This window comes from Micromys minutus, assembly GCF_963924665.1.
Source record: "Micromys minutus genome assembly, chromosome: 11".
In the NCBI taxonomy this organism is placed as follows: Eukaryota; Metazoa; Chordata; class Mammalia; order Rodentia; family Muridae; genus Micromys; species Micromys minutus.
This window is the reverse complement of record NC_137980.1, coordinates 41,168,437-41,195,782: the sequence shown is the minus strand read 5'-3', so window position 1 is coordinate 41,195,782 and position 27,346 is coordinate 41,168,437. Positions and strand designations below refer to the sequence as shown.

The 27,346-nt window shown below is 50.5% G+C and overlaps 1 protein-coding gene across 1 annotated transcript in view; it reads right to left on the bottom strand.

The window, feature by feature from the left end:
* Positions 1–26,788, bottom strand: part of PREX1 (phosphatidylinositol-3,4,5-trisphosphate dependent Rac exchange factor 1) — a gene marked incomplete at its 5' end in the record, with an annotated part of 142,208 nt that extends 115,420 nt beyond the window's left edge. The window contains one exon of the mRNA XM_080925282.1: positions 26,585–26,788. Within this exon, the coding sequence (XP_080781408.1) occupies positions 26,585–26,788 (204 nt within the window). The remainder of the gene's footprint in view (positions 1–26,584) is intronic.
* Between the last annotated feature and the right edge of the window lie 558 nt (positions 26,789–27,346).

Below are 27,346 nucleotides of genomic sequence, written 5' to 3'. Positions count from 1 at the left end.
GGAGCCCTATCATGATAAAGGGAGGGGACCACAACAAGACTGGGGTGTTTGTAAGACATGAGGCAGGTGTGGGGGACAGGCAAAACTGCCTGTCATTAGAGCCCACAGGCCCCACCCCCATTAGCAACTCTACCCATTCCTACCCCCTTCCACAACTCCCACTTTTTCCAGTTTCTGAAAGTTGAACCTTAAGTACTATCCTGGTACAAGCAGCTTGGGAGGAGTTTGGGGGAGGATATCTATGGCCCAGTCTGGCCAATCAGAGCAGTGCTCTTCCCCACAAAGGTTTTATCATGGAGGAATTCAGGAAGCAAGCAACGGAGCTCCTTGATCCAGCTGTGCCTGAAGCCCAAGTGTGAGTCAGGTAGACACACAAAGCCTCCTTTTATTTAAAGACTTGAGTTGGGATTTCTGCAAGCAGTCCTGGCTCAGATACCGGGTGTTGAAGTATTGGGGTCCAAAGTGTTACAACCTGTATGTCCACTGTCTCACCTCTAGATGAGACATACAGCCCATGGGTTGCCACTGATCTTGAAAAGGGACAGGTGACAATGACCAGGAAGGCTCTTCCCTCAGCCAGGAAACAGAAAAGACCTCTGAACTGCGGGAGCTTTGGTTCCACTGACACAACCACCAGAAGCAACTGGAAGAGCAGAGAGAGAACCCAGAGGAAATGACACATCAGACAGGTCAGGGTACCCACATGTCCGGGAGCCGGGCACCCACAGGTTAAATGCCTGGCAGAGACCTGAAGGTGAAGAATGTACAGATACCTGGGGAGCATCTCAGACCAAGCATGAACTAAGGCCCTAAGGCAGGAGGTGACAAGATGTGTGCAGATGAGTTCAGAGCAGTGAAAACTGAGTGGAGGTGACACTGTGGGGCAGCTGGGGAGCAGTGACCTGAATAACAAGGTCCCTGGGGAGAGCCAAGTGCTAGGGCCAAGAGTGGAAGCAGGAGGCCAGGGGAAGGCGACCTTCCTGGTGGAGACAAAGGAGGCTGAGACCATCGCCATGGGGTGTGGCTGGGACAAGAGGGAAAGAGGCAAGGCGAGGCCAGACTCTGGCTGCTGTGGAGATGGAAAGGCAGGAAGGATATCCTGGTGGCGGGGATCGGCTGGAGAGAAAGATTAGACAGAGGACACCAAGCAGTGATCTGGAAAGGCGGCAAACCGTGCTGAAGCCAAAGGGGCTACAGGGGCAGTGGGAAGACAGCCGGTTCTCAGGGTCCACTGGACAGCCAAGTGGAGATGTCTGGTGTCCTCTAGACAGAGCCACCCAGGTCTACACAGAAGTCAACCAAGGACAATGTCGGCCACAGAAAGCAACAGCAAGGAGAACCTGAGGGAAGGCTCGTCCGACCTCCGCCACTGGACCTTCAGAACTCCCAGCCTCCTGAGCTGGTGGAGAGCAGTACCAAGGACCCTGCCACAACAGGGTGACGTTCTACACCCATGGCATTTGCTGCCCCCAGAGAGAGAAGCTGGGTGGCTTTCAGCTCTCTCCCAACCCCGTGTGCGGCTCAGACACCAAACCAAGAGCAATGAGCAGAGGTTGCAGATGCTGCAATCTGCCTGGAGCCTTGGAAACCCTTCCCACCACCTTCCAGGGTTACCAAAGACCTGCTGCACAGTGCAGGATGGGACGCTGATGTGACCGGCGGGCAGCTGTGCATCCAAATAAAGTGTAAAAAGACAAACTCAGCCACATACCTTCCTTCCCTCTGCATTTAACAGACTGCCACCATCCTCCTCCACACACACAAGCCCCTGGCTGCTGCATTTCAGCTCCCCAACTCCAGCCCAGATGACAGATGCTTGTAACAGGTCCCCATCACCTCATCTATAGGAAGGCACCCCACATCAAAGTACTTAGCAAGTGACATCTGTCAGCATCCCATGCACTGATAAGAGCATGGTAGTGCATGCCGTTAATCCCAGTGCTGTTAGAGACAGAGGCAGGTGGATGTCTAGGAGTCAAGGCCAGCCTGGTCTACAAAATGAGTCTTAAGCCAACCAAGGCTAAATAGCACAACACATGTGTTGTCTCAGTTCGCCTCCTATTGCTGTGATAAAACCATGGTCAGAAGTAGTTTGGGGAAGAGTTTCTTTTGCTTACACTTCCCCCATCAGGATCCATCACTGAGGGAAGTCAGGGCAGGAACCTGGAGGCAGGAACTGAAGCAGAAGCCATGGCAGGATGCTGCTTGCTGACTTGCTCCCCAACGCTTGCTCAGCCTGCTTTCTAGTATCTCCCAGGACTCCCAGGATGACATCATCTACAGTGAGCTTGGCCTTCCCACACCTATCATTAATAAGAAAATGGCCCACAGACCTATCTTTTGTAGGCATTTTGTCAATTGAGAGTCCTGATTCTCAAATGATTGCAGCTGGGGTCAGGTTAACATAAAACTAACTGGCACGGAGGCAGAAGCTGATTGTCATTGTTCTTCCTCAATTGCTCCACTTCATGCACCAAGGCAAGCACTCCCAGATCCCAGAGCCACTAACTAGCTCGCCCACTGGTCCCAGGATCTTGTCTCTGCATTATAGCCAGCCACTGCACCTGTCTGGATCTTTTTACGGGTTTTAGGGATCTGAATTCTGGTTTTCATGCCTACTTGGCATGCATTTTACCTGCTGAGCCAACCCCTCGGTCCCAGACACCTCCCAGCATTCCTGTGCTACCCAGTGGAAGTATCCTTCCTTCCCAGTAAGACAGCCCAGTGCCACTGCATTTCACAGGTCTCCCTCAAGAACCGCCGGTGTACATCCATCACCATGGTTACAGAGGCCCATCAGTGGTTTATGGAACCCAGGGCTATATTCTGGGTGTTCTGTAAAGGGTCTATCTATCTCTATCTATCTATCTATCTATCTATCTATCTATCTATCTATCTATCTATCTGTTGTTCCCACTTCATGAAGAATAAAAGCTAGGCTGGAGAGATGGCTCAGTAATTAAAGAGTACTGGCTGCTCTTCCAGAGCTCCTGAATTAAAATCCCAACAACTACATGATGGCTCACAACCATCTGTAATGAGATCTGATGCCTTTTCTGGTGTGTCTGAATACATACATACATACATACATACATACATAATTAATAAAAAAGAATAAAAGCTGAGACTCAAAATGAGAAATGGGGAGTCGAAGAGATGGCTCAGTCAATAGTTACCATGAGAACCTGAATAGTAGAAAATTGATAGATGGGTACATAGATGACAGATAAGAAGATGCATAGATGGATGGACAGACAAAAGGACAAATGGACAGATGGAAGGACAGACAGGCAGGCAGACACACCAATACTACCTTGCTCCCAAGTCACATAGCCAGGTATGAGGAGGAAGATAAAAACAAGTTTCCATACTTTAGGTCGTCAGTCTGGAAAGTTCTCTGACATGGGACCACGGAGCTCCACCACAAGACCCACTATGAACCGGGCCATGGGCTCAGTGTCTGCGATGCCGAGGACAAGATGTACCATGCAAAAGTTCCACAGAAACAGAGTGACGTGGTAGGAGCAAGGAGGGCCACAGATGTGCAGGGTGTCGAAACAGCTCCTTGGAAACACTCTGAGTGCATGAGAACCCAATGGACCAACCCCTATCAACATGTGGACAAGGCAGGCAGGAGAGGGACGTTCCCAGGCAGCAACATCCCGGCAGAGTGGGGCCAAAGACAGAGCTGAGCTGTGTTGAGATCTGGCAGGGCCAGAGGAAGAAAGGACCACGCTGGGTTCAGGGAAGCAGTAGGAGAGAGCAATGGAAGGCACCAGGCAGAGGCGGCAGCAGGGTGAAGACAGCCTCCATCTTGGCACACAACAATTATAATGCAGCTGTCTTCTATGTCCCCTAGCAAGGCTAAGGGCTCACAGAGGGCCCGAGGGTGTCCTGCACACTACCTACCAAAGCAAATGTGTACAGGCACAGCGGATTTCAAAGAAGAGACTGGCTGTGTTCAGAGCGCGTGCTGATACAGCTTGAGTTACTATTAATGTATTCTACATCCATTTGAGAATGTTTATTATAACTAAGGCAGCAATGCACAGAAGTATACAAAGTATCCTGGTTCTCAGCCTGAGGCCCCTATGGCAGCATCCTGATGCATACCCTGCTTAGGGTGTTCTTTCCCAAGAACAGCCGGCTGTCCTTGAGCTCACATGCCTAATGCTCCAGCTCCAGCTCCTGAATGACCAGCCCCTGCCATCACAAACAGTAGGTTAGATCTCAAGTGTCCCCCGCCCCTCCCAAAAGCCTAGGTCACCATCCTGGGTACTCGGGTGGCAGGACCTGGAAAAAGGAATTCAGCTCTCTGGAGAGATACTACTGTATGAATATTGGGGCCCAAGCCCCTCCCTCCCTCCCTCCAAGCCCTGAGGTGAGCAGGATTACATTAAGCCCAGCTTTTGTGTTATTGTTCTGTGTTTAGTTGTTGTTGTTATTGTTGTTGTTCTTGTTGTTGTGGTGGTGGTGGTTGTTTTCCCACTAAACATTAGGATTGCTTTTCTGACTTAACTCTAGCTGCAGTCATATCCACAAAGAGGTCAGGGGTCAGGATCACTTCTGCTTGATGATCTAACAAGTTATTTGCTAATGACCATTTCTGTGGTTTTCCTGTTGGTTCTTTATTATTTTACTACGTCATTAGAAACACAGCTGGAGAAAAAAAATTCTTGACAGCTTACATCTTTCACATGTGTGCTCTGTGTGTGTGTGTGTGTGTGTGTGTGTCGGTGTATGTACCAATAAGTGTGCATGCAGAAGACCAGGGCTTCCGGTAGTTCTCTTCACCTCCCCTTAGTCCTCTGAGGCAGGGTCTCTCCTGAACCAGCTATTCACCATCTCTGCTAGGCAGGCTGGCCAACAAGCTCTTGGGATGTGCCTATCTCTGGCCCCCACCTCCAACCCTGTGTAGCTTTTTATAAGAGTACAGAGGGTTCAAATTCAGGAGCCTTGTGCTTTCAAAGCAAGTGCTCTTACCCAGTGAGCATCTCCCCAGTGCCACAGGCTTCCTTTCCCCCCTTGGATTTATGAGAGAGAGAGAGAGAGAGAGAGAGAGAGAGACAGAGAGAGAGAGAGAGAGAGAGAGAGAGAGAGAGAGAGAGAGAGAGAGAGAGATATTCCCAAGGGAACAGAGCCAAGGGTGCCGTGACAGTTTAAAGTCACCGCCAAGCTATTTTAACACTTGAGCTGCTCCGCCTGTCCCCTGCAGCCATGCCAGCCTGGTTCCACAGCTGCTGTGCACACTGCAGTATAAAGGACAGAAGGCTGACGTTGACACGCGTATTCTCAGCAGAATGGCAGCTCCATGTTGTTCCTCTCCCTTAGATAAACGGAGTCTGGAGCATACTGGCTGGGTACTGGGACACAGGCTTGCAAATCTCAACCCCAAGAAGCTAAGGCATCGAGTCTGTTTGTTTGAGGCCAGCCTAGGCTACAATGAACTCTCTCAAACATAAACAAAGGGGGCGCTGCTAGGTGGGGGCAGTTTAATGGTAAGCACTTGTCTAGCATGTTCAAAGACTCCGGGTTCCATCATTTCCCTCAACCTGGGGAAAGGGGAAAAAGAAATTCTGGCCTGGATAAAAGCGGGAGAGAATGGGGAACAGGCTACCCCATTGCAGAAGCCAGCATGGGATGAGGACACCTTAGCCCAGCGCCTCCCACCCTGGCGAGCTGACTCCACTCTGTCCCCCCCCGTGTGGAATGATTTCACACCCGGCCTGGACAAAGATGTCTTTGTCACTTGGCAAGGGAGCCGGCACTGCCGGAACATTCTGGGTTCTGTTCATTCAGATCTCCCTGTGTGGGGAGGGGAGGGGAATGCAGAACAGGATGCTTCCCACTGGAGCTGACCTCAGGCCCAGGCGCCTCAGCAGACCTGGAGCAGGCTCCAAGCCCCTGCTGGTTTTGCTGGTTCTCTCCACAAACACTAGCTGTGAGCTCAGGCTGGGCCAGGCACTAGAAGCTGTCTTCACACTTCATCCTCCAACCCAAGAATGTAACACCACTAACACCATTCACGGATGCAAACAGGCTGGATGGGTCCTGGGTCACACCGCTGGCTGCTACAGGTTAGGAAACCTTTCTCTCACAATAAGGTGACACAATAAGGTGACATGGGAACACCTTTTCACTGAGTGCCTGGCAGGCCACTGTGCTCTGAGCACAGCATCTCGGATCTGTGACCACAGGTGCTCTTATGAGATCCATGGGAAGAGCCAGAACAGTTGAGGAAGAAGTAGCATAACTATGGCTTTTAAAGCAAGCAGGCAGGTGGCAAGGGGGCAAAGGAGAGGCAAGGACTTCCAGGCTGGGGTAGAAGCCCCAGCAGACAGAAGAAACAGTTCACCCAGTATCCAACCCTTTATGGTCCCAACGCTCTGGTGTCTTCTTTCTAGGAACCACCCTTCCTCCCACCTCCAACCGGTGCAGGGAAGTCCTCCCTGAGTCTCAGTGAAGAGTCAGACATAGGCTCAGGACCTGTGGTAGCCAATCAGAGCCCATGCAGGACATGACAGACTCATTTATAACCCAGGCCTCTCCATCCCTGGTTTTTGTTGTTGCTGCTCTTTGTGTGTGTGCATTTATTAGTTTAAGACAGGCTCTATATGGTCCTGGCTGTCCTGGAACTCACCATGTACACCAGGCTAGCCAGCATACACTGTTTAATATTTTTAACTAGATTTAGAGTGAGGGTGTGTGTGTGTGTGTGTGTGTATATGTGTATGTGTGTATATGTGTGTGTATGTGTGCATGTGTGTACATGTGTATATGTGTATATGTGTGTATGTGTGTATATGTGTGTGTGCATGTGTATATGTGTGTATGTGTGTATATGTGTGTGTGCATGTGAAACAGTGACTACTGTTTCAAAAACACGGATAGGGAAAGCCGGGGACAATGGCTTTACATGTAAAGGCAGGAAGATCTGACAGCACCCAAGAGGCTCATCACACTGGGGGAACCCTTGCTTCCTCACTAGCGGGACTTCCCAAAGGAACACGGAGCAGTCAGTAGGACAGACAGACGTGAGAGCATCCTGAACCACAGCTGACACTGCAAAAGAGACTGCCCACAGTCAGCAGGAAATAGAGGCTGGACCACAGAATCGGTCCCTCTGGAGGCAACCTTCTCCCTCTTCTCCACACAGGGACGGAGAAGGACCACCCAAGAACTGGCAGGCATCTCCACTTCAAATGCCTATGGCCCAGTAAGAACAGAGAAGACCAAAGGATGGCCCTTCAAAACAGCCTCTCTCTCCTGTAATGGGACCACACATTCCTCATGTGTCTGACAAAAAGACAAAAATGAGTTGGAAGAAATAACTCTTTTATCCTCTCAACTCTTCAATTTAAAAGGAAACTAGGGTAAGTGGACTGACAACCAAAATACATGCAGTTGTTAGTGTTGGGAAAGCATTAGGGGAAGGTGAAGACTACAGCTAGAGCCAGGACTGCCTGCAGAAAACTCAGCTGGACATCTAAGCCATAAAAATAGGTTTTTATGCAAGAAATAATTTTTAAAAGATTTATTTATTATATATAAGTACAGTATCACTGTCTTCAGACACACCAGAAGAAGGCATCAGATCTCATTACAGATGATTGTGAGCCACCATGTGGTTACTGGGATTTGAACTCAGAACCTCTGGAAGAGCAGTCGATGCCCTTAACCTCTGAACCATCTCTCCAGCCCAAGAAGTAATTTTTAATCAAAAGGTTTTTTCCTTTTTGGGTTTTTTTGAGACAAGGTTTTTCTGAATAGCCCTGGCTGTCCTAGAACTTACTCTATAGACAAGGTTAATCTCGAACTCTGAGATCAGCCTGCCTCTGCCTCCCAAGTGTTGGAACTAAAGGCATGTAGGGCACCATTGCCAGGCTCAGTGTAGACAACTAACAAGAAAAATGTAAAACACTGTGCAGGTCGATAGAACCCACTTAGGGGCCTGATCTGGCCTGAAGAGCCCCAGTTTGTAGCCTGTGTGCTAACCATAAAGGATAGGGAAGGAGCTCTAACTTAATCCCAGCTCCCCAAACCCACTGAGACCTAACCCACAGCGTCAACCCAACAGTGACTTCCTACAAGAAACACACAGCCCACCCTTCCCTGTCATAGACACTGAAATCAAAGAGACTATTCCCAGGCACACAGTTCATCCACCACATCCAGAGAGGGCTCAATCCCGGTCTCCTCCATCTCCTTGGTGCTCAAAGGTTCTTGGCAGGAGGGTTAAAGCTGACTGTCACCTCATGGAAACATGAGCCCCAGTTCCACCTCAGCCACCAACTCACGAGGTAACCCTGGGTCACTGCGGTGGTTTGAATAGAAATGGCCTCCACAGACTTGTGTTTGACTTGTCCTATAGAGAGAGTGGCATTGTTAGGAGTTGTGGCCCCGTTGGAGTAGGGGTGGCCTTGCTGGAGGAAGAATGTCACAGTGGGAGCAAGCTTTGGAGCCCCTATCCTCAAGGTATACATAGTCTCCTTCTGCTGCCTTTGGATCAAAATGGAGAGCTCTTGATTCCTCCTCCGGCACCAAGTCTGCCTACACACTATCATGCTCCCCCTACACGATAATAATGAACTAAACCTCTGCAACTGTAAGCCAGCCCCAGTTAAATGCTATCCTCTGTAAGTGCCACGGTCATACTGTCTCTTCACAGCGATGACATCCCAAGGCAGTTGCTGAGCAGCTCTGTACCTCAGTTTCCCTTCCTGGAAAGATGAGATCATGGATAACATGCTGTCTCCACCTTGGCTGGCCCTGACCGCATTCTAAGACTCTAATGTTTCGGCACCAATGTGTTTGATGCCAGAGTGTCCTAATAAAGAGGGCAAAGTGCCGGCATGGGCTGGGGAGGTGGCCCGGTTGGTAACAAGCTTGCCTTGCATGCACCAGGGCTTGAGTTTAATCCCCAAAAGGCCATGTTTTAAAAGCTAAATGTGGGGCCAGGCAGTGGTGGCAGGGAGGCAGAGGCAAGCAGATATCTGAGTTAGGGGCCAGCCTGGTCTTCATAATGAGTTCCAGGACAGCCAGGGCTACATAGAAAGACCCTGTCTCAAATAAATAAATAGACAAACACATAAACTCATGCATACATACATACCTGCGTGTGTTTGGTGGGTGGATAGATGCATGGATATAGGTAGGCAGACAGGCAGACAGGCAGACAGACAGATGGACGGATGGACAGATACCTACGTGTGGTGGCCAAGTTTGCCTCCCAATACTGTGAGCCAGAAAGAAAGTTCCCTAGAGCTTACTGAATGGATAGTCAGCCTGGCCTACCTGGCAAGTTCCAGGTTGGAAAAATGCTTTGTATTTAAAGGAAAATACCTGAGATGCCCAACGCTGTCCTCTGGCCTACACATACAGACATGTGCACAGACAGACAAACATGCATACACACTCAAATAAAGATGCACATAGCTTCTAACTCTGAATAGCTGAAAACTACCCACACGCCCAATATAAGAGGGATGGCTGAATAAAAATAGAAACTTGATTAGCACGGTATTATATACTAGCATAATTGAGTGTTTTATTAGCATAGTCTGATCTTATTACTATGATAATTTGTAGTTAATATACATACTGCTTATTATGTAGCTGGCACTGTCCTACGAGACTTGGTCTGCCCCACCTCCATCAGTCCAAGACATCATTAGAACCAGGTAAAGCCGTGGCCACTGATCAGCCAGTAAGGGCCAGGATCTGAACTGGATGGTGAGGATCCAGAGTCCTCTGTCCTTCACTAGGTGACAGCAAGGGCCCTGAGGGCAAAGACTGCTTCATAGCAACACTCAGAATTTTGCCTAGGACAGAAGAGGCAAGATCCACCAGCACCTACGGATGAGCAGACAGAAGAAGGGGAAGAAGAGAGCAAGGAGAGACGCCAGAGGCCTGGCTGTGGGTATACGGTGATCTCCATCCCCATTCATCAAACACTCTACTACAGGGGCATGGCAATATTGAATACTGCCCATTCAATGAGCAGGCTCCAGGTCTGGTACTCAACTACACGCTTCTGTCCCTACATCATCCTAGCAAGGCCCAGAGGGACAATACCAGGGGCCACTGATGTAGTCAATGTATAAAACATCAACAGGCAAACTCCAAAAAGAAAAAGAAAAAAGTATGGCTAATATGAAGAACCCTAAGAGGGAGAACCAGAGGCCCCATTTTACAGCTGAGATAACTGAAGTACAAGAGCTAATAATGGTCCACAGATCACAGAGGCAGTCACGGACAGCACCAGGGCAAATGTGAGCAGAGCCACATCTTCTTGGGAAATTTTCTTTAGAAGGGCAGACCCCAACTCTCTAAAGTAGGGCTCAGGAGCAGAGCACTCACCTAACATGTGTGAAGGTGTGGGTTTCATCCCAGCATTGCAAAGAAAACCTCACCGAAGGGAGAGAAAGAAACAGCATCCTGGATGATAGACCAGGATACAACGGAGAGGTGTCCTAGCTTCATCGTTACAAAAGCATCTTTGGGGAGAAGGGGTTTATGTGACTTACATTCCAGGTCACAATCTCTCACTGGGGTAAGGCAAGGGCAGGAAGTTAAATTTAAGCCGGCTTGCTATTCCATACAGCATTACTTCGGACCAGGGAGCTCACTTCACAGTTAAGGAAGCAGAGTAGGAACCATGGGGTAGAGGGAGGGGTGAGAGTAAGGCAGTACTAGCTAGCTGGCAGACAGGTTTGTCCTCAGCTACCTTTCCTACACAGCTCAGAACCGCCTGCCTAGGGCATAGTGCTGCCCACAGTGGGCTCTGCTCCCCTATAGCAATTAACAATCAACATAATGCCCACGTACACCCACAGGCCAATCTGTTCTAGGCAATTCCTCAATTGAACAATCTATTCTAGGTTGAGTCAAGCTACCAGAACCAGGGAAATGGGCAAAAAATGACACTCGGGGAGATGAGGGGAAATGGGGTACTAACCTCAGAGTAGACAATTCAGTATCAAGACTAAATGTGAATCTGACTTTGTGCACCAAGCTGCAGTTACCTGGGAATGAATATTCCTATTTGTGGGGCTTCAGCTTATATACTCCAAGTCCACGAATGGACCCAAGAATAATAAGAATGTGTGTGCTTGGAGTGGCGCTGGCAGGAAGAATAAGGGAGCAACCAACTTGAAAGCTTAACTTGAGACTCTTGTGTGGGGAGGGCTGGAGAGATGGCTCAGTGGTTAGAGCACTGACTGCTCTTCCAGAGGTCCTGAGTTCAATTCCCAGCAACCACATGGTGGCTCACGACCATCTGTAATGGGATCTGATGCCCTCTTCTAGTGTCTGAAGGCAGCTAAACTGCACTTATTATTAACTATATATCTTAAAAAAAAAAAAAAAAAAAAAAAAAAAAAAAAGACCCTGTATGGAGACCCATGAACACGGCTCAAGTCCTAGGACCTGCCGAACTGGGCAGGTGTGGGGAGCAAGGCCTCTGCTCTGTGATTCTATGACCCACCGTAACAACAGCTGCCAACCTCAGCGGTGGCCAGGACTGCACAGAGCTCCTGACCCTTCTGAAACCCAGGTATGGTAAACTGTGAGATGAAAAAACCAAATGAGTGACCCCTCCCCCAGGCTGCACACCCCCACACATCAGGGGCAGGGTGACTCTATCACACTGTGTTTCATTTCCCATCCTTCTTATGCATCCACTGCTTCCTGTAACCCCAACAGGGTGCCTGCTTTACGCCAAACACATGGGGGAGGGGGGAGGTACAATGACATGCAGTAGACAGGGGGCTTGTTGGAGATTCTAAGGAGCAAACAAACAGGTGGCTCCTGGCTGTGTGGGTCCCTAGGACTGCAGTTATGGAAGGGGATGACAAGAGGGCATCAAGATGAGACCTGGAGCTTCGAGCCAAGGTGGGGAGACTTGAGGCAGAGCAGGTGGCATTGCCCAGTGTCGAAGGAACAGCAAAGAAGACTCAGGCTGTTTGGAGTGAAACAAGGTCATCAGCAGAAAGAGAGTTAGTGGGGCCAGTGCAGGGGAGGGGTCAAATAAGATAAGATTCAAATAACCTCCTCCACTTAACATTCCTTCTGCCTCCAGAAGAGTGGGTATGGGAGGGGAAGAGGCCCCGTTTTCAAACCAGAAGGATGTGTCAAGACACTGCATCTAAAACCAACCTTGTCAATCACTGAAATAAATGTACATGAGCTAAACTGTGGAATTAAAAGGCAGAGGCTGTCTGAATGGATTTGAAAGAGCAGGCCCAACTGCATAGTGCCTGTTGAGATGCACTGGAGATAAAAAGACCCAAAGACTCTGGAACGGGATAAAAAGCAAAGAAAAATGGCAGCCCATGGGAACAGACGGCTAGGCTTCCAAACAAGGAGCAGAGAGGGGGTAAGAGATGTGTTTGGCGATGACAGAGGGGTCATCACTTCCTCTGGAAGACAGAACTGTAACATTACATTCCACAGAACAAAATGCACACGGCGAAAACTGAAGGATACATGTCCATCCCCAGTGATGGAAGTACCACGGCCTTCTAGGTGATCAACAGGGCAGGAAGTACCACGGCCTTCTAGGTGATCAACAGGGCAGGAAGTACTGGAACCAGGAAGACTACAGAAGCCCAGAATGCTACCTCGCCTTCCTGACCTCCTCAGACCATCACTCCAACATGTCGGGACATAGGTTCTTTTCGGATGCACCTGGAAGTGTCGGTCAATCAGTTAGAGCCTATGCTGGGTCACAATACAAGTTTCATGCCAGTGCAAAGGGTTAAGAGTCCCTGGTGCACTCTCTGAGCACTTCAGAACAGGTTGCCTGGAAAAACCCTAACGTTGAGACACCAGTGCTACAGAATGGCTTCCTCAGCCCCTGTCAATCCACAGAAGAGACAGATGGCATCTGGGGGTGAGAGGACAATCAGACAACCACCCTACTATCCTCAAGGCTGATCCTTACGTCCCCAGTGGAAGGGTACCACGGGCTGGGCTCCAGGCTCATCTGTACAATCTTACAACTCAATCAGCCAATATTTAAGATACTGAATATTCTGTACCATGTCGGAGAGGCGGGGCTAGGCAGAGGAAGAAAGTGCTACAATGTTCACTGCAGCCAACCAGGAAAGGGGAACCTCAAGCCTATAAAATAGGAACACGAATTCTGCCCACACAAGTCTACCACAGAGCACAGCCTAGGGACATGGCATAGCAGTAGAGAGCTAGCCTGGAACCCTCCCAGCAGTAATTGCCCAAAATCCCTCAGTGAGGAGCTGGGGGACTGGCTCAGTGGTAAAGCACTTGACTAGAATCCACGAGGGAATATGTAGGCATCTGCACGTCCATGGAGGCGTGACTCTGTGATAGAGCCGAAAGTCAGTGGTGGCCCACCTGCCTAGATTCTGCTAGTAGGGGTATGGCTGAGCTCAGTAGAACACTTGCTTATCATGTGCAAACCCTGTGCTCACTGCCATCCTCTCACAAAGTAACAAAGTAACGATAGACCTAAGCCCCTCCCTCCCGGCCCTTAGATGGCATCCTAGTCCTGGCTGTGACCTGTACTGCAGCTTCAGTTTGCCACACCGGACCTCCAACCCACAGAAACCCTAAGAAATACACAGGGGCAGTTTTAAGGCACTGAACTTACTATGACTCATTAACAATGCAGACATAGCATCTATGGGACCAAACAAGTGAACTCAGCTCTCAGCAACAAGAAGCAGCACACCTGCCCCGACCATAACAGCAGCCCCGCCCACAACAGAAGCCCCTCCCTCAACAGAAGCCTCGCCCACAACAGCAGCCCCTCCCTCAGCAGCAGCCCCTTCCACAACAGAAGCCCCGCCCACAACAGCAGCCTCCCATTGCTTTGACCCTTTGGGTGGCATAGCATGAGAAGGAGACAGTTTTGCTGTGTGCCTGAAGAAAAAACACTGAGTCTTGAGGTTCCCTTGCAGCAACAACTGGAGAATAGCTTCTCATCCTGTTGACAGCCATGCCTCTCAGTGTGCAGAGTGTATCAAGGACAGGTCCTGCTGTCCTCTGGCCTCTGTCTTTGTGCAAAGAGGAGGGGAACAGAAGGAACAGAAGACAATCCAGAGGAAAGAACCACCTTGAGGCAGCGAACTAAGCATCCCAAACTATTTCACAAGCAAGAAAATGGAGGCCCAGAGAGGGATGGCTCCTTGCCCTAGCTTGCACAGCCCCAGAGACAGAGATAAACGTTCACCCTGACATTCTGACTATGATGGACTGGCCCAAACCCCGGGCCCTTAAGTAGGATGCCATACCATAGACCATTCTGCTGCACCAAACCCCCTCAGCCCACACCCACACACATAACTTCGGCTGCATTAGAAAACACTAGACACCTCTAATCTCAGGTTCCCAAACTCTACACGAAAACACTAGTGGTTACGTAATGCAAACCCATCACATTATGTAATAGTGCAGGCATGTATACAAAGGCGCAAGGCTTTCCACTCAACAAATCTTTAGTGAGCATCTACTCTGCACTGGATGGCGTTCTTGAAGCTGGAGAAAGGAGCAAATGAAACAGGAATACTCCTGTCCTGGTCCAGCTGACACTCCAGGGGAGGGCAAAGACATCGCCTGTTAAATAAAATACCAGCAGTGTCAGCTACTGGGAAATCATACGGGGAAAGAAGAGACAGGAAGTGGTGAGGTAGGGTGGTGAGAGGTCAGACAAGACCCAGGGGAGATGAGGCTTGAGCAAAGGTCTGAAAGAAGTGAGCAGAGGTGTCAGTGCACGGGGGGGAGGCATCTAGGAGAATATTCCACAGAGAACAAGTGGAAAGGTTCTGACGGGGTGACAGGGAGTAAGATGGGAATGGCATAGTGTTACCTACGAACTCAAAGCTGCATGGTGCACACTCAGGAAGGGTGAGGGTTCTGGCACATAAACCCCATCTCAGTTAAAGAAAACTGCTTGAGAAAGGAGAGGAGGGCTGAGGCCACACTGCAGCCCTCACAGGATGTCACCTCTTTGGTGCCGGGAAGACAACTGAGGCCCCGACTAAGCCTCCTGTCCCCAGAACCCCTCCCCCTGAAGTGGGTCTGAACACCAGTACAGGTGGGTGTGTGAGAGTTCAGAACGCACACAAAGGACCCGCCCTGACGTTAGAATAGCTAAATTCAGGGTGGGGCCCAAGGTGCCACTAGACCATTTTTTTTTCTTTTTTTTTTTTGTTGTTGTTGTTTTGTTTTGTTTTTGTTTTTGTTTTCCTGAGCAGAAAACAAAGCTGTCTTCTTGTCTGTCACAGGAGAAAGCCAGGCCAGGGCCAGGGTCCTCAAGTGCATCATCTCCTGGCTTACAGGCTCAGAAGACAAGCCACTAGAACACCTCATCTACACCTACACCCAGGCTACAAACAGTCCAAACTCCTCCCCTCCCTGCCTCCAACCTACCCCTCCCTGTGGCCCGGTCAGACCCACAAGGAAGCTGGGACCTTGCCTGGAAAACCACCCTGAGGCACAGGGGTCAGCCTGGAGGAGGTGAGGTGCGTCACCTGCCTCCTAGATAGACACCTATCCACAAAGGAGCAAGGCGGTTCCAGAGATCTCCAACAAACCACCTTCCACAATGTCCCTGCTGAAAACTATCACTGGCTCTCCACATTCCCAGTGAACCCAAAGTATGTACACACACACACACACACACACACACATACACACACACACACACACACACACACACACACACACACACGTGCGCACAAGCGTGCATACAGTGATGGGGGGTTGACGGGGAGTCTGAGTCACCTGGTCCCAACCAACCACAGCAACCTCATCCTGTCTTCTCCCCTCCAAACACTCTAGCTTCTATCAACCCGCCAGGTACCACCCTGCCCCAGGGCTTTTGCACACATACCTCTCACTGCCTGTAATACCTCTTGAAGCATCCCCACCTCCACAGAGGCCTTCCTTGGCCACTCCACTGGAACAGCTGTCACCAAACCTGTTACCTGCATTTATTTCGTGTGTCACCATCCCCGATGCAGACTTGAGCACATTCCCCAAATCTCTCTGGGAATACGTAACAAAATAGGTATGTTTGAGCCAGGTGACGGTGCTGCTCATCTTTCCTTACGCTTGAGAGGCAGAAAGGCGGGTGGGTCTCTGAGTTCAAGGCCAGCCTGGTTCAAGTCGGCCAGGGCTATACAGAGAAACCCTGTCATGAGAGAAAATAGTAATATAATAATAATAATAATAATAATAATAATAATAATAATAAGGTGTGGCGACACCTTCAGGAATCTGTACAAAGGATCAGAGATAACCGTGTAATACCGAGCACACAGTAGGGCCTTCAGTCATGACGATAACAACTCATCATTCTCAAGGAATCTTTCTGTGGTATTTGAAGGCTCTGAGATGAGGGGCCGTCCATCATAGCCCAGCCACACACCAAGACGGCATAACACTAGGAACCTAGTAACACACTGTGTCCACAGACCAAATGGGAAGTGAATTCCATCTCTCCATGGAAGCACTCCACTCTGTTCTCCAGACAGAAGACACCCAAGCCCCAGAGGTTGACAGCCACCTGCCGGCACTGGTCTAGAGCACCCCGGCCTCCTCTGCCCAGAGTCAAGGGAGTGTCAGTTCCACACTGTGGAAGGAACCAGGCCACAGACAAACACAGATTGAGTGCCCAACCACAAGACCAAGGAGGAGCCCTGCTGCCCCCAAGAGAGTAAAGAAAGCACATGAAACTTCCCCGTGCTCAGGCTCAGGGGGGCTAACAGTACCTCCTCCCCAACTTCCAGGGACAACAGTGAACCTGCAGCCACCATGGAAAACCCAGAGCATCTTTCCCAGATCAGACTGCTGTATGCACTGCAGGAAAGGATCCTGGATGGCTCCAAGCAGCCACACTTCACAGCCGGGCAAACAGAGAAGGGTTAGGTCCAAGGTCACAGGACCAGAGCCAAAACATGAGCGCAGCCTCTGAGTTGGTGCTCTTACCCTTAAGGGAAGAGAAAACAAGGGGGCTACACTGCTGGGTGAGAAACACACAGGGTCCTCCCAGAAACACACACACACACACACACACGCACAAATACACGTGTACAGTGGTTCCCATACTGCCACCAGTGTGTGCAAACACCCAAAGGTTGGAAGCCAGAAAGAGCCCAGCTAGTGCTTCTTATCAGAAGGCTCTGCTCACTCAAACCACCCCTCAAGGGACATCTGGCAACTTCTGAGACTTTCCTGATAGTCAGTCTCACTGGGCAGAAGCTGTTCCTGACATCTAGCTGGTGAAAGATGATAATGACTATTCTACAATGCACAGAGTAGCCCCACTATGTAAAACTGCAGCCCAGAGTACCCTGTCAGCAGCTGGCTCCTCCAGGACCCCCTTCTGGGACCTAGGGTTCTGGGGTGACAGTCCCCGGGGCTCTAAAAATAGGACCCTGTCTAATTTCAGGGCTACTGCCCCTCACAGGGATCACTGTAAACAAAAGACTTAGTCTATGACCCCTAGCTTGCTCTGTAGATGGCAGAGCCAACAGAAGACCAGGGTAAGGGTCCATTCTACCCTGGCTCCATAGTTAAGTAGTGACATCAGGAGACACACACTGGGTTAGAATAAGTCCCCTCTGTCAGGATTCGACCCAGAGAGCTATTCTGCAAGAAAACGAAAAGCAATCAGCAAATGAGATCTGGCGCTGGTTGGAGCTACCTGTACCAAAGACATCCTATTGAGGGAAGAGCCTGAGAAAGGAACAGCCCAGCAGGACCTGGATCCTTGACCTAATCAAGGGAGTACTCTCTGGTACTCCTGCCCTGAGGTCTCCCAGGCAAGAAACACCAGCACCATCCATCTCTCCTGGAGTGACAAGATCTATGGCTACCAGGATGAGGCTGAGAACAATGGTGAATAACCTTCCTGTGTCTGAGAAAAAGCCGTTCATTCACAGGCGCCTCCGTCCTCTGTAGGACAAGAGCAGCATGTCCCCTGTTGGCGGCTGCATTCCTGGGGTCTGGCTCACAGTCTGAAAGGGGCAGCAGGAGTCCCATAAATACACATTGAGAAATGTAATCAGTGCCCACATTTCCATCTGTCCAGAGCTCTGCTTGGCACAAACATGAAAATGAGGCCACCAAACCCAGACATCTGAGATGTTATCACCAAGGGGGTTCTCACTGGGTTCAGGATATGGTTTAGTGGTAAAAAGTTTGCTTGGGTTCCATCCTCAACACCATAAGATATTCAATATCTCGGCTAGTAGAATACTCACCTAACATACAAGAAGCCCCAAGTTCAGTTCTCAGCAATATTAAAATGAATTGTGCTTGCACGTGGTCTGTAATCTTAGCACTTAGAAGAGGAAATAAAAGACCAGAAATTGTATAACAGTCTCCTCCAAAATTAATCAGGGAGGTAAACAATAAAAAAGTAGTTCGAGAATTCCCTGAAGCTGAGCAGATTCACTAGGTTCCTCCCTGCCAGAGAAAACAGAGCCTAGACACAAAGATGACCCAGATCAGAACAGCTGCCTGCAAAAAGCAGCAACCACTGAAGCTGTCTGGAAGACGTTTAGATCATCTGAGACACCTAGAAAGAACATTCTACCTATTGAGTTGCCTGCAGGCTGTGCAGTGGGCTCTAGGTTTGCAGCTTTGTGAGCTGTCACCCGTGCTGGGTGGGCTTTGGTGACGCAGCTGTCTTTGAGTCATTCCTGCTCCAGTGAGTAACCCCTCACCCATATTCCTGTCAATAACCCAATAAAACTCATGGCTCACCAAGTTGAACTTCGCTGGTGTCTGTAGATGAATGCACTGTGTCTTCCCCAGGGGGAAAAAATTTTGTCACACAACATGATTGGCACCCAAACAGGGACACAATGGAACCAAAGATGAGTTGGGGAGGAGTGATTGCATGGTCCTAGCTATGGGTGGCAAGGGATGCACCTGAGGCTGAGGAGCCGGAGGAGAGAGCAGCCACAGAGGAAATTCCAACGGAGTTGTCCTTTCCTCAACAGTGTGCCTTTGGATGACAATGGCCATTGCAAGGTTCCTGGTAGTGAGACATGTAACTGAGGCTGAGCCATCAGGATTAGGAGGAATCCCAGCATGGCAGTCTTGGTCTGTGTGATACAGGACGGCATGCCCCACTTGATGAGTGGGATCCACGGTGTAAACAAGAACTGGACACAGGGAAAGTTTTGGAAGAAATCTTGCCATCTCTGAAATGGGCGCACCAAAGTTCAGACACTCAGCAAGCAGTGGCGGAGGTTGCCTGGCCTCTGTTGTGTGTGGTTAAACATGCATATGCCGACAGGCTGACATGGCAGCCTAGAAGGAGATGGTTTGTATAGAGGAGCAACCGCAACAAGAGAGCCATTTTAGCCTCTGATTTGGCAAATTAGATAAACAAGTGGATGAGAGAGATGGTAAAGGCAAGATATCCCTCAAGTCCAACCTCTGATAGAAAAAGAGGGAACATCTGTAATGTAGCATGCAGATGGGGACATTAACCATAGTCCAACAGAAGAAACTAGTGTGATCAGACAATAGTCAGCATTTAAACTGCTGGAATTAAGGAAGACTGGGGCTTGTGAGGCTATGGGACGTGGGAGCAGATGAGACCAGTCTGGTTGCCGTGGAGGCAGGAAAAAACCTAGTAACAAGACTTCTCATCCCTCCTTAAGACAAGGGCTGCATAGCCTGAGACAGTGTGAGGGAAGCCAGTCCCTGACGGGCTGGCTTATCAGAGTCATTAGGAACACGTGGTTATCTCCATCCGAAGTCCCCACAAAGAGCAGGAGCAGGAGGACCATGGAGGAGGGGCAGGCACTATTAAGGGAACTAGGAAAGGAACAAGGGGAGCTGTGTTTGAACCAGGGACCTCGAGGTTGGTTTAGACCTTTAGTGTCTGCTGAGTCTGTTGGTAGGACAAGATGTTTATAAAGTAGGAAAGGCTTTAGCAGATCTCGGTGACTTAGACTTGTAAAGAGAGTCTGTCGAGTAAGAGGGCACCCTGGAGGAGACAGTAAAAAGGTCTGTCTGGGTTACTGGGTAACTATGGCAAGGTCTGTAGCATCAAACTGGAATTCTAAGGAAGAACTGGCAGAAAGCCAAACTGTATGCTAAGAGGCTTCTGGATGGCCTTAAAGCCCAGGACCACAGAAGCTATTCCAGAACAATACAGGTGAAGACTGTCCCAGGGTTGGTCATTATCCCAAGACTAAGGAGGGCATATTTACCTCCAACCTAAGGTTACACTAGGGGTGGAGATGGTTGTCCCAGTCAGGAATTCCCCCAACAACCATGCGTGGTGGATGGAGTAGCAAAAGATACAGCTACATCCACATTGGCACCTCAGGGAGCTCTGACCCAGGAAGTGCATGTAGCTAGAGAGAACAGGGTCCCATCCTCCCCCACCCCCAGTCAGGCCCACTGAGTTCATCAGGTGTGGAGAGATGAAGGGAGGCTCTGTGGGAGAGCTCCAGGATATAGAAAAGCAATGGCTCAGAGAGAATGACCAAGGCTTACAGAGAGCTAATGAAGTTAGCGCCTCATCTCCGTGCTTTATACCCAGTCTTGGTTGCGGGGAGGGGCCCTGGGGGGGTAGCAACTGATGCAAATTAATGGACCCTTCCCAGGCTTCCTTAGCCCTTGCTCGTCAGGTTGTCGACTCCGTTGTGAGCCTCTGGGATGACCTGACACTTACTGAGAACAGAGGGCATCAGACTCTCAGGGCTTCACCGAGATTATCTGTTATGACATGGTGGCTTAGGATGTCACCTTGTCCTGTCCATCATCTGCAAAAGATTTTTGTTATATAGATGACACAGGCTGGGTGCTTTGCAGATTTGGACAGCCCACGGTACTTCCACCTACCCTGCAACCCTACTGGGGGCTGGGTGAATTGAAAGGAAAGAAAAATCCGAAAGGACATTTCCTGAGGCCATAAGATTGCTAAGTGAAAACCCTAGTCCCAGGGTGAGTGTTGGCATCAAAAACTGGCTTTATAGTCGCAGGTCATCTCCAAACCCAGCAATGACAGTGATGTCACCCATAGGCGAAAGAAACCCTGTTGCCATGGCAATCATCCCCAGCGTCCACCCTTACCTACAAGTGATTACATCACAGCCCAAATAAAAGGCAGACCTTCCTGACCTTCACTCTCTCTCTTCCCCCCAACAACCTCTCCCGTGGAACTGTACTGACCTGGTGTGGTCTATCCAGACTCGAGCCGTGATTCTAACACAACGGTGGGGGTGAGGGTGGGGCTACCTCCCTGTGAAATGTTGGCCAGGGAAGCCCCAGAGGCTCCACAAACCATAAAGGCTGTTGCCACTGCCACTGGTCATGTGGCAATTATAAGGTAAGACCCTATTGCTGAAGATACCACATGTACACACATGTGCATGTACATGCTATGACAGTAGGACATAGAGAAACTAAACTGGGCTGAACTGGAAAATGCCAGCCTCACAGCCGGACTTTATAATACCAGAGATGGCCCTGCAGGGTGCTGGTAGACTGTCACCAACATTCCTGCCAGGCTATGGACCCTGTGTGTTACAAGGCAAGCTGTGCCTGCCTGTGTAACAGTGGTTTAGCTGAGTACAGCCTTCCAGTTGGATTTAAGGCCTACTCCACAAGAAAGAGTTTATATCTGGTACTGTCAGCCAGGACAACAACCTGTGGCTGGGGAGGTGCTAAGTCACTAGATGGGTGTGTCATGCCTGTCAAACGTATGTGTTTACGCCCATAGATCATTTGTCAGCCTCAACTCATAACCACCAGTGAAGCTTCTGAGAACAAGTAACTGTCACCGTTGCATGGTGGTCTATTTCTTAGTCATAGGTGGACATCTATAGTCACTCCTTCCAAGGCTGGGGATCCATGGGGAAGAGGGGACAGGAAGTATGTGAGAGCAAGAGGAAGGGGAGGAGTTTTGTGTAACAGTCTCTTCCAAGATTAAAACACTCAGTCCTGCAGGGAGCTTTTAAGCAGGGAGGTAAACAACAAAAAAGTAGCTTCAGGAACTCCCTGAAACTCAGCAGATTCACCAGGCCCCTTCCTGCCAGATCAGCTGCCTAGAAGAAGCAGAGACCAGCCCATCTGCTGGAAGAGGTTTAAACCAGCTGGGCCACCTGAAAGGGACACTCTCCAGCCTGTTGAGCTGCTTGCAGGTGGTGGTGTGTGCTCCAGGTTCCCAGTTTTGTGAGTTGTCACCCATGATGGGTGCGCCTGGATCATGCAGCTGCCTTTGAGTCACTTCTGCTCCCATGCATAACCCCTCTCCCACATAGGTGACCCCAATAAAGCTCATTGGTTCACCAAGTTGGACTTTGGTGCTATCCATCCTTTGGTCTGTTGTGGGATTCCTAACTGGAGTAGATTCCCCTCCCCAGGAGAAGTTTTGTCACATGACACAAAGGCATCCTAGGCTGCACAGCAGGTCCACTGTCAGCTTGGGCTACAGGAGATCTAATCTTAAAAACAAATAAATTGAAACTGGGGAACTGGCAGAATGGTTCAGTGGGTTAGGATAGGCTTCCAGGAGTAACAACCTGAGTCGGATCCCTGGTATTCACATGGTATGGTCCCCTGACTCATGCCATGACATGTATGTGTACACACACAAATAAATTACGTAATAAGTTTCTACACCAAATTTTTGAAGGTTTTCATTGGCTTCTGGTCCAGGCTCTCTGTGCTGCACATGTACATACATGTTCACATGTGTAGGTGTACATGTATGTGTATACATGCATGCACATGTGTGCTCATGAATCTAGAAACCCAAAGTTGACGCCAGTTGTCCTCCTTGATCTCTCTCCCCTTCTATACTGAGGCAGGGTCTCTGAATCCCCAGCTTTCCCACAAGCTGGTCACATCGCCCCAAGGGTCCCATCTCTAGGTACCAAGCTCAGAGATTAAAAACAGACAGCCACATCTGCCCAGCTTTTATGTGGGTTCTAGAGATCTGAACTCTGGTCCTCACACTCACAAAGCAAGTGCTTTATCCACTGAGCTGTCTCCCCACCCCCATGATTACTGTTTACATCCACACAGCAGAGCTGCTGTACCCACACTTCCCAGCACCCCACTTTTCCAAACACAAGCACACAAAGATGCCCAAAGCCACTAGCTACTCGTTCTGACTGGAAGACAGCAGAATCCAAAATGTGCCCTGTACTGGCCCAGCCTGAGCCCTTCTCCCTCCCTAGGGTAGGGCTAGGAACACAGGAGCTTTAAAAGAGTGACTTAGCAAACCACAATTTCTTGTTTTGGTGAGCAGGCTCCAGAGAGAAAATCTTAAGTCTCCTCCCCCAAAAAGCAGAACCACTACATGTATTCTGGGAGCTTTGTGCCCACAATCCCTTTAAGGACCCCAGCTGGGGTCGTCCTGAGAAGACCCTCTGGATGCCTAGAAATGACAGACTCTCTGTCCTCAGCCAAGAGGAGTCCTCAGGGCAAGGCTGATGGACCCCACCCCACCGCAGGCTCTCTGCCCACAATGCAATATCTGCCACCTTGCCAGGACTCTAACTAACCCAACCAAGGAACAGGAAAATGAAAGACTCGGTCAATCTAGCCCTAAAGGGACATCCTATCTACCAACCCTTGCCCCAAAACACCATCATCGGTCTGCAACCACCTACTGTGTGTCAGGTAGTAGATGTTAACTTCAGGCTCATTCAAGTTGCATGATACCAAGTCAAAAAGATGCTATGCTGCACCCACAGTACAGATGTGGAAACTGAGGCATGGTACAAGCTGGCCTATGGGAGAAAGCCCTGCCCCACACTCATTATCAATAAAGCCACAGCAAAGTGAACATGGGCCACCAAGGAGCTCACTTCAACCTGCTGCCTCTGTTTCCTCATCTGTCAGTGGAATATCAACAGCACCCTCCTTGAGGAGGGGTTAAGTGGCTGCCACATGCAGAATGCTGGACAGTAAATGACAAAGATCAGCTCTTACATAACGGTACCTGTCATGTTACTGTCCCCACTGGCACTGCCCAACTCAGCCCAAGATCTCAAAGTCGAGACCCAAGGTTCCCAGTCAACACACACTCACACATTACACCATCCCCTCGCCACCCCTGCAGGTCACTCAGCCTCTACAGTGGCCTAAGACTGAGCCAACACCAACACAAAATATCTCCACCTTTTCTGCTTCCTAAACAAAAGTCCTAGGACCCCCTAGGAAACAAGGAACAGTACAACCCAGTGTCTGGGTGAAGCCTAAATCCAGTGTGGACACATTGAAGGAGCCCCAAAAGCCCTAGCAGGGGAGCAGAACAGACTCATTAGTTTTGTGGCTGGAATTTAGAGGTCAAGAGGAAACTTGGTGTAAGTCCCCAGGCTTTCTTAATGAAGGCTCAGACCTCACTTCCTCCAGGCAGCCCCCTATGACAGCCTCCTCTCTGGAAGCTGAACCTACTACCCTATTCACCTGTAAGATTAATTATGACATAACGCATAACTCTGATTAATATTTGCACAGCTAGCTGCTTGCAGGCATTGCTCAGAGAGCTCTGGACAAATTACACAACTTACCATAAATCTTCCTATAAAGCCCACAGAACAAGATCTAGTCTCCTCTCACACTTGACAAGGGAATAAGGGCCCAAAGATGTCAAGCCAGCTAGCTTGCCTTAAATCACAGAGGCAAAGACCTCTCACACCACATAATCTGACTCTAAATTTGGAGCTCTGGACCTTGTATTGTATTGTTTGTTTGTTTGGAGGGGTGAATGCATGCCATGGTGTGGCCTCTCGGGGATCAAACTCAGGTTCTCAGGCTTAGGGGCAAGTGCCTTGAACTCTCTGAGCCTTGTCCCCTGCTCAAGCTCTGGACTTTGTAAAGAACCCATTTTGTCACTGTTAAACTACACTAGCTTCTCCAGGAGAGCCAGGAGGCCAGGGAACCCCCTCAGCCAGGATTTACAAAAGCAGACAAGTTGGGGTGGGGAGAACCCCAGAAGAGCTGCCAGCCCCTCTGTGCCCTGCTACACACAGGAAAGCCCGGGCGGTCAGTGGAGCACACAGTTCTCATCCAAGCTTCCAGGACTAAGTGGCCTCGGGTTGCCGCCTGAGGGCCATTCCCCAGAGGCCAGAGGTGGCCTCCTGGGCTCACAGGGCAAGGCGTATTACTCAGGTTACACAATCAGTCACTGGCTTGGGGACACAAGTAAGGGCGAGGCAGGAAAGCAGCCTGAGGTCCCCTGCTCTTGTACATATGGGGAAACTGAGGTCAGCATAGGTGGCAGGAAACGGTGTGATCAATTCATCAATGTCTGGTTCATCTCAGAGTGCCCCAATCATACACAACAATGGCTGTCCCCAAACGACAGGTGTCCTGGAGATGACATGAAAGACAAGGAAAAGTTTTTGTTCCAATTTCTTTAATTCTAAGAATGTGGACTCCAATCAATTTCCATTATCCTAGCTTCCCCCAGAGTCTCCATAGGGACAATTTAAAACCACAGTTAACCTAGCACGGCAAACAGGGGCACAAATGGGGGGGTTGTTTTTTTCCCCATTAATATAAAAACTGGTTTACATTTCCTGTTTCTTTTTAAGGCTAAGGAGCTCAACCCCAGCGAGGGGGAAGTGAGGAGTTCCCTAGAATCTGTAACGGCTCAGCAAAGCCAGAGTGGCTGCCTCTTTCATTTAGAAACTGCCAGCTTCAAGCCCTGGCCGATCCCCCCCCTTCTTCCCCCCCTCAACTCTGAGAGAAAGAGATGGGAAAGAAAGCCAACCCTGTCTTATTCTCACAGGCCTTTCCAGAAGGATCCTTGGGCCAAACGGCTTTCAATGCCTCTACACAGTGTCTCCCCCCCCACACCTTCGTACTCCCTCCTCCCTGAGTGGGAACCTCACACTGACTCCCCTGCATCCTTAAGACACACACACACACACACACACACACACACACACACACACACACACACACGCCTTCCTGAAGCAGGGTTAAGACTTCCTCCAATCCAAGAAGGGAGTTAAAACGGCCCCAGCAGGAGGCACAAAGATTAAAGCCCTCAGGTCTCCAAGACCAGCCCGTCTCACCCCCTCCAGTTTTCTCACTTCCTAGGAGGGTAGGGAAGTGGCCCCTTCCTCATTCTCACTAGAGACACCAAGGCAACTACGCAACGGAGTTTAAAGCCCCCGCGGGGCTGCCCTGGGTCACCGCCCTGCATCCAACCCCACGTAGCCTGCAATACTATCCAAAGCAAGGGGACTCAACCTCTCTGGAGCCAAACTCTTCCCTGATCTTAAGGATCAGAAATTATAAGCGCCCTGATGATGAGCCCAGTAACGGCACAGCCTGCTGATAGCGGTGTAAGGTGCGTGGTACGCGGACGCACTCGGATGCTGTTTTGCAGTCTAAGGCTGTGCAATTCGAGCTAGGGCAAGGTTACGGAGCCCAGAGGTCCCCAGTGCAGCTAAGGAGCCCCGGTCCGGGCTTCTCCCTTCACTAGCCCCCAGCGGGGCGGCCCCCGGCAGCGGCCGCGCGGATGTAACCATTTTCAAACTATGCACAAGGCGGGGAGCCACAGACAAAAGCGCAGCGCGGGCCGGCCGGCCGGCCACAGGTGGCGGGAGCTCACCGACTGCAGGAAACGCAAGGTGCCCACGTAGTCGCGCTCGGTGCCCAGGATCTCGTTGAGTACGCACAGACGGAGGCGCAGCTGGCGCTCCGAGTCGCGGGCAGCCGCGCACGGCCCGGAGACGGGGCCGCGAGCATCGGGATGCGCACCATCCCCGCCTGGGTCCCCGCGGCCGTCGCCACTACTGCTGCCGGGCGCCTCCATCGCCGCGCGGCGACCGAACTTCCCGCGCCGAGGTCGCGCTGCGGCTCAGGCGTCCGGGCTCCGCATCCCGGACAGGCGCCGCTCAGCGGGCCCGGGGCAGGCGGAGCGGGGGCGGGACCTGGGCGGGACCGTGGTGAAGTGGGCGGGGCCTTGATGGAAGGGGCGGGTAAGGAGGCGGGGTCAATCTGCGAGTGGGCGGGAGAACCTTGTAGAAAATGGACGGGGAGGGGGCGGGACCTCATGAGAAAACGGGGCGGGGACTAATGGAGAATGGACGGAGCTGAGGCGGAGGCTGGTGGGTCTGGGCGGGAATTGGACGGAGCCCCCACCCAGGCTGCCAGGGAGCGTCAGCCAAGAGCGGGATCGTGCGCGCGCCGCACAGTCAAGAGTTCGGGGCTTGAGACGCGTCGCTACGGACACCCCTCAGGTCATGGCTCTGCTTAGTCTATAGGTCAAGACCCATTCATCAGTTCTGCAAGAGCAGCTCGCGCCACCCAAGCGTAGGGAGCGCCCTGTGGGTGACCTGTTGGGACCGGATCGGCGACCACCCCGCGCATC